This window comes from Pediculus humanus, genomic scaffold (genome assembly GCF_000006295.1).
Source record: "Pediculus humanus corporis 1103172108298 genomic scaffold, whole genome shotgun sequence".
Taxonomy (NCBI): Eukaryota; Metazoa; Arthropoda; class Insecta; order Psocodea; family Pediculidae; genus Pediculus; species Pediculus humanus.
The window spans coordinates 847,053-855,698 of NW_002987867.1; the positions used below are offsets into that span (position 1 = coordinate 847,053).

Consider the following 8,646-nt stretch of genomic DNA (forward strand, 5'->3'; position numbering starts at 1 on the left):
CTAGCTGTATAAGTTCTTATCCATTAATATTAGTTTTGTTATAGTGATAGTTTTAAGTGCTTGTTCATTACTTACAAAATAAAGAACGAACCGAACATAACACAATAATGGCATTCTGGTGTGCCGCTTCTATTTGTCTTAATCCTCTTCCTCCATCTTTCCTGCTGACGTACAATCTATCCACATCAGCCTTTGGATGTAACGCACCATTCATGGTTAATATTTTTCTTGTCCTTCTATCTAGGTGCGTGATTTCTTCTTTCGTCCAGTCTACGAGGCCAAAACTATATTCTATTACAGGAACTGCTAATGTGCCGACGGCGGTTATCTTATTTCTTCCATTCAGTTCCGACTGTAATATAAGCCTCAATCTTTTAAAATATTCTCTCTTCAATCGAGGTTTAATTTCCTTGTTGGCTATCCCAAAATTTTCTTCAATCCCCAGATATTTGTATGATGATCCAGGGTCCAATTCTTTAATAAGTTCTTCTTCGGAGTCTTCTATATTTTGCTTTTGTTTTAACTTTCCTCTGACAATATTAACTTTTGCACATTTTTCCAAACCAAATTTCATGTTGATGTCAGAGGAAAAGGTTTGAACCGTCCGTAACATTTTATTTAACTCCTCTTCATTTTTGGCATAAAGTTTTAAGTCATCCATGTATAACATATGGGTGATTTTCCTGCCTCCCGGTACCAACTCATATCCTTGATCCTTGATATTAAGCTGTCTGGATAGAGGAATTAAAGACATGCAAAATAAAAGTGGCGACAATGAATCTCCCTGAAAAATCCCTCTTTTTATAAATATTTTTCTAGAAGAGTATTTTTGCACTTCCAGCTGGGTGCACCAATTTTTCATACTCTTCTCGCAGAACGCTGTAATTTTAGGGTCTACTTTATATATTTTCAATGCCTCAATAATCCATTCGTGAGGCACACTATCAAAGGCCTTTTGATAGTCAATCCATGCCATGCTTAAATTCTTCCTCTTTTGTTTTGCACTGGCCATGATCAATTTATTTATTAATAAAACCTCCTTGCAGCCGTAAGACCCTTTCCTGCATCCATATTGTTCAGGAGGAAAAATGTTATTTTTTCTTAAATGCCCATAAATCTTTTCAGCAATAATAGCTGTTATTATTTTATACATTGTGGGCAAACAGGTAATTGGCCGAAAATCTTTCGGTTCCATAGCTCCTGATTTTTTTGGCAGCAAATACGTTTTTCCCGTGGTTATCCATTCTGGCATTTCTTGCCGTCCCATTATTAATTTATTTATGGATACCAGTAAATACTTATGGGTACTTGTAAAATTCTTAATCCAAAATTATTATTATTATTATTATCATTATTATTATTAATTAAGCATTACATACCATAGATAATTAATTGATTACCGTAATTAATAATAACAATAATCAAAACCCTTTTTTTTTATCGCATAGAAATTCGTCACTCGAAGGAAATGTAAACAAAGTTTTTGTTTCCTTTCTCAATACAATATCATCATTATTAATTTTTTTTTAAAAATAATAATAATAATTTAACGGTTGGTCGTAAGTGTTAAAAACCGCAAAACCGCGACAGACACGTTAAACAAAATATTTGTCGACGTTTCTTTGTTTTTATCAATGAAAAACGGTTAAAATATTTAAATAGATAAAATCTCAACTTTAAATGAGTTATAAAACGTGTTTTATCATTATTATTATTATTATTATTATCGACAACTACTTATTCGTTTCGGTTTCTTACACTTTATTTTGTCGTGGCTTTAAGCATCGTCGTGTCACCTTTTAACATAATAAAAAAAAAAAAAAAACCGTGTAATTATCTAATTGGATAGTTTCGATAGAGAATAAATTTAAACTTTTTAAATTTTTTTTAATAAAAACTTTTTTTTATTCGAAGGTCACGTGTTGTAAGTTTAACGGAAACCATGCACGCGCACACGCACACTAAACCGTAAAATATATATATATATATATATATATATATATATTTTTTAATCGAATTTTATCGGCAACTTTTTTTTTTTAATCGTAATTAATTATTTATTACGTCATTAAAAAAAAAAAGTTTTTCCGACAGGAAAATGGAATTAAATAATATAATTTTTTAGGGACATTAGCACAGACCGTAAAAATTAATTAAATTATAAATAATAATAATAATAATAATAATAGCTGTGATATTATAAAAAAGGTAACGAATTTTTTTTTTCGGAGTTTAAAACAATACGTAATAAAAAATAAATAAATAAATAAAAAACCGTCATTAATTTATATTAAAAGTTTTGTAAAAGAAAAAAAAATGGAGCAGAAGAAAAAAAAGGAAAAGAGAGAGAGAGAGTCTAAAAACCGGAAACTATTCGTACGGCCTATTTTCCAACAAACGGAGTCCACACCCCGTGTCAAAATGATGACAGGTTTGCATGTTTCATGATTTACCTTTTTTTCTTCTTCTTCTTCTTCTTCTTCCTCCTATTCATATTCGTGATTAGGATTTTCATATTTTTTTTAACCGACAAAAAAAAAAAAGAAAAAAATTTTTTTGCGTTCTTGTTTAAAAAAAAAAAACTGTGTTTTAATTATAAAAAAATAATTTTAAAAAATCACAAATTTATTATTATTATTACTATTATTATTAATAATTCGTACGCAGTGTGTGCGCGTGCGCGTGCGCGTAAGTATTAAAAGTGCGTGTGTTCCCGGAAATAATTAAAACGCGTGTTGTTTCCCGTCGTGACGAATCATTTTTAAAATTTTTTTTCTTCTGCTTATTTTTCGTCTGCTTTTTTTTCTGCTTATTTTTCGTCTGCTTTTTCTTCTGCTTATACGTATATATGTTACGTCACAAAACGTGTGAAATTATTTTAATAAAAAAAAAAATCCGACGGTTATTTATTTATTTATTTTTTAAAAACTGAATTGTAATAGAGAGAGAAAGAGAGAGTGAGAGAGAGAGAGAGAAAAACAAGAAATATTTTTTATACCTAATTGAAAACTAAATAACCAAAGCAATAATAATAAACTTTTATTTTGATGAGTTCAAATTGTGTTTTTTTTTTCTTCTCCTTCTTTTCCTTTTTCGTTTATTAACTTTTAATCGAAATATTAACTTCAACGTCAAGATTTTCTATTGTTGTTGTTGTTGTTGTTGTTGTTGTTGTTGTGTTTTCATCATCAATATAAACTGGATTAGATTTACAACAACCGTGAAAATTTATAACATTTTATTTTAATTTTTTAAATATTTTTCATTAATAATTTATTGCTCTTTTTTTTTTTGTTAAAAGATGAGATGAGGTTAAGGCCAAAAAAAAGACGTGGACGAAACGTAATATATCGGACGAACCACTATTGACACGTTTAAAACTATTCCATTTTTTACATTCGTGTAACAAACGCACACACAAACAAACAACAAATCAGTTATTAGTCGTAAAATAATAATAATAATCGTGATTAATTATTGTTTTGTTTGTTTGTTTTTTTGTTGACTCACAAAATTTTTATTTGTTTAACAACAAACCCTTCGACCGGATGTCACATAAGTTTTTCTCTCTCTTTCTCTCTTCATTTTTTTTTTAATATTATAATTAATTTAAAAGCTTCCGTAAGTTATTAAAAAAAAAAAAATACTATATCAATAAATTTAACAAAAAAAAAAAAAGAAACGATGATAATGATAACAGTAATCTTCTTCTTTTTCCTTTTTTTTTTAATTTAACGAAACAATATGTATGATGAGTTTCGTGAAATGAGCACAAAGTTGCTAATTTTATGAACTTTTTAAATTTATCCACTGCACGCAACAACAACAACAACAAACACAACAACAAACGGATAAAAGAAAAGAAAACTATATTAGTGACAGTTATTCGATTTTGCCAACTCGTTTATTCGTTTTTTTTTTTTTTTAGATATTTTATTATGCATAATTTTTACGATCGAAATTCGTTACGTATAAACAAATGACGACGACAATAATAATAATTATTATTATTAATATTTTTATTTATTAATAATAATAATAATTATTATTATTAATATTTTTATTTATTAATAATAATAATAATAATAAATAAAATACGACACGCGTTAATTTTTTTGCCAATTGGGCCAACAACAAACGATGGGGGGGAAACGTTTTAAACAAATTTTATTATACAATTTTTACTTAAATTTTTTGGGTTATTACACCGCGTCAAATTTTTAGAAAATGGAGCGAACTCACCCATTTTTCCAAACGTTTCGCCGATTTGAACAGCTATCGGCATCCTCAGTGGAGTCTTGCGTACCTGTGTACTTAACACTTGCACAATCAAAACAAAACTGATAATAACCCAAAAAATTTAAGTAAAAATTGTAGAGTAGAATGCCGCGAAAGTCTAAATAATATAAATTTTATTATGTTCTTTTTTTTTTAACCGGGGGGTGGGGAGGAGACGGGATGGGAAGGGGAGGAGGAAATCAGGGCATCTTTTGTAGAATTTTACTTTTCTTTCATTTTAATATAAATAAGTTCTTATCACTACATTATTGATAAAATACTCGAGAGTAATGTCTGCTGTGTCATACGAGACGTTAATTTTATTTTAATTATTATTATTATTTTTTGTAATAAAGACGGGGGCGGAGTGGGAGCGAGGGGGGTGAAAAACCAAATATAAATTTAACGGTATTGTTTATCGACGACTTTTTACCCGATGAAAAAATAATAATTATTATTATTAATAAAAAAAAATGAATAGAATAATTTTCTTATAACGAATTCAATTGAAAAAAAAACCCCAACGGAGAGAAATAAATAATTTTTCCTTTTTTTTCCTTTTTTTCCTTTTTTTTCTTTTTTTTCCTTTTTTTTGTTTTACGCGATGAAAATGAACGACGCGCAATAAATTTATAAATAATTTAAAAAATTTAATTTTATTTGTTATTTATTTAAATAATTACAATAATACAAAGCGACTATTATTCATTCGTTTAAATTATTATTATTATTATTATTATTTATTTCATTGTCACCGTATCAATGCATGCAATCGTATTCGTTATTAATAATAATAATAATAATAATTCAATTTTTTTTTATTAAAGTGAAAATTTTAATGACCGACTCGAAAAAAAAAAAAATTCATAGTTAATTAATTACATTTCTTCATTCCTATCATTATTATATTTTAGTTTAATTTTTTTTATGTACATAATTAATAATAATAATAATAATTGTATGTAATTTAAAGAAAAAAAAATTAAATCTTTCATTTACTATATAATAAATAACAAACGGAAATGAAATTTGAAAAAAAAACGTTGATTAATATCAATTATAATAAAATAATTGTCGTGGAATTAAAAAAAAAAAATTTATTTCACGTCATTTTTTTTTTTTTTTAATTGGAAAAAACGAAAGGAAAAATTAAAGAACGAGTAAATAATAATAATAATAGTGCTATTGACACGTTAAAAAGTGTTTGGGGTTTGAAAAACTTTCGTCATCACGATAACCCATTCGTAAGTTTTTTTTTATTTGTTTATTATTTTTTTTGTTCACTCGATGAGTATTAATTAATAAGTATTAATTATAAGTAAAAAAATTAATAATTTATTTCATTTGGTTGTTGTTTGTTTGTTTGTTGTTTGTTGAAAATATCGCATTAGAAGAAAAGAAATCAATATATGTCGCATATATATATTCATAAATTTATTCAAGAAAGGGAAAACTCAAAAAAAATTTTTTTTGTTTTTTTTTTTTTCCTTCTTGTTTATCACAACATGTTTCATAACAACAACAGCAAAAAAAAGACGTTACAAACTTTTTCATAACAAAAAAAAATAGTTTTTTTTTTCGTATGTTTCGGACAAATATTCACTCCTCGACCCGACAACATTTTGTTATTATTATTATTATTATATTCAAAAAAAAATTTAAATTTTATTTATTTATATATATTTTCTACAAGTTTTAAATCGCAACAGTAAAAAATAATAATAATAATATTATGCGGAAAAAAAAGGTCTAAAGTCCGACAAACATCTGACAGCAGAATAAAAAAAAAAAATAAAGAAAGTTTACAAAAAAAAAAAATTATTCAAAAAACAAAAATGGACACCATTTTCTTTTCTTCTTCTTCCACTTTAAAAAAAATTTTTTTTTAATTAAACAGTTTTTTTTTTTATTTGGGGGACCGTTTTTTCTTTCGCTTAGGGTACCAACCTTTCTATTAATCTTTTTTTCCTCCTCGCCGTTAAGGATGAAAAATAATTTTTTAAAAAGAAAATTTTAAGACGGATCGATCGATTGGGAATTTTGTTTTCTTGTATTATTATTATTATGATTGATGATCGAATTTATGTAAAAATCATTTAAATTATTATTATTATTATTTTTTTAAAATTTATTTTATTTCGAGTGAACGACTGGAAACATAAACAATAAATACGATTGATGATGATTTTGCAATAAATTTTTTTTTTAACACGCAGACTAATTATTTAATTTTAAAATAGAAAAAAAAACCGTTATTATACGTAAGTTAAACATAATTTTTTAAGTTCAGGTGACAAATTTCAACCTTTTCTCCAAACCTCATCTCGATTTAAGGTTCAATTTAAACCAAAAAAACAACCTTATTAACAATACCTATCGAATATTTAACCAAAAATATTAAAATTTTTCCAAAAACAAGAAAAAAACCTTTAAAACCTTAATAGTTTTTATAATATTTTCTCTTTCTATTTAATATCTAGTGAAATTATTATTATTATTATTATTATTTTTAAAAAGAAAACAAAATGTGTTTATATTAAAAATTTTAACGGTGATAACACGTTTTTTTATTTATTTAAATTATTTAATTACAAAGGTCTTTTAGTGTCTTAAAACAACTTGTAAATTCAAACAAACGAGTGAAAAGTGTAAGAGAGGTCTCATCATCATTATCATCATCATCATCATCATCATCAACATCATCAACATCTACCGCCTGTTTATTATTCTTGTCAGCAAAAGTCAACAATTTTTGAAACTAGACATTTAATATAAAATCAACTTCTCTTAATGAAATTTTATAACTAATTGACGGAAGCATCATCATTTCCCTATTTTATCTTCCCTTAAGATTTTCTTATTATTCTAAACAAGTGAACGATGTGTATTCTAACACGCGTTTATTTATATATAAATATCATGTGTATCGGTTTCATAATAAAAAGTCAAGAATTTTTATTCGAATTAAAATGAGAATGAATATCAATGATCAAAACTACGAAAGGATGAAAACCTTAGACGAAAACCATTGATTGTAAACAAAAACCATAGAGGAAGAACCTGGACAAAAATCATAGAGGAAGATCATACAGGAAGATCATCGACAAAGATCATAGAGAAAAATCATAGAGAAAAATCATAGAGAAAAATCATAGAGAAAGATCATCGACAAAGATCATAGAGAAAAATCATAGAGAAAGATCGTAGAGAAAGATCGTAGAGAAAGATCGTAGAGAAAGATCCATAGAAAAAAACCATAGAGAAAAATCATAGAGGAAGATCATAGAGTTAATAATTAAACAAAAAAATATACAAATAATTTAAAAATTTCCCATTGTTTTTCGCACCTTTCGCAATCTTTTTAATTTTTATTTGTTTTATTATTGTTTATAATTTTGTTTATTGATTTTTTAATAATTATTTTAAAAATCTCCCGATTATAAAATAATAATAACCGAAAAATTTTCCAGAAACTCAAAAAATAAAAAATAAAATAAAAATTTTTCATTCGTCATACACGACGACTAATTTTTATGTGAAAAACCAACCGACAGAAAACCCTTTTTTTTTTCCCCCACAAAAGGTTACATCCTTTCATGTGAGGATTATTTTATTTATGAGTAATTCGAATAATATAAATGAATTTATGTAAATAAATTTTTTTTTGGTAAAAGGCAACCATTCAAATTTTATTAAAAAAAACAAAACAATTTTTCTTATTTTGTTTTTCTTTTTTTTTTTTTTTTAAAAAAAACGATTTAACGTCAAAACCTTTTTTAACCCTTTCGGATAATCCTACAAGATTTTATTCGAAACGTTTCTTTATTAAAATATAAATTTCAATTTTAGATATTGTTATTATTATTATTATTTAAATTACAACTAAATGACTGGTTTTAAAAAATTTTGAATGATGAGTTTTGTTTAATGATATAATAAAAATTCAAAAAAGGAAAAAAAAAAAAATTTTCTACAACGTTAAAACACACGCAAGCGCACAAATAAAATCAAATAAAAATTTGTGTGATAAGCGTTATCAACAACAATCAAATCGACAAACAAAACGAGAAAATAATTTAAAACTGCAACAAAAAAAAATCTACGTTAAAATTGTTTTTTTTTTTTTTTTTTTAAGGACGATTTCTATTTATTTCGATGGATTACATCACAATTTACAATTCACTCCACCCGTTAAATAATAATAATATTAATAATAAAACACAATAATAATGATAATAATAATGATGATGATGATGACCAACCCAACACTATTTTTCTTTAAAACTGACGCCCTTTTGGCAAAAAAAAACCCCGCGAATAGTGTCATCATCATTTCCCATGTTCAATTTGTTTTATTTTGTTTGTTGT

General features: G+C 25.7%; 1 protein-coding gene across 1 annotated transcript; it reads right to left on the reverse strand.

Annotated features, from left to right (window-relative positions):
- Nucleotides 1-67: 67 nt before the first annotated feature.
- Phum_PHUM564230 (reverse transcriptase, putative) lies at nucleotides 68-1,267 on the reverse strand (the record flags this gene model as incomplete). The annotated part of the gene is made up of 1 exon (XM_002431950.1): nucleotides 68-1,267. One exon carries the CDS (start codon nucleotides 1,265-1,267, stop codon nucleotides 68-70), a length of 1,200 nt encoding a protein of 399 aa, XP_002431995.1.
- Between the last annotated feature and the right edge of the window lie 7,379 nt (nucleotides 1,268-8,646).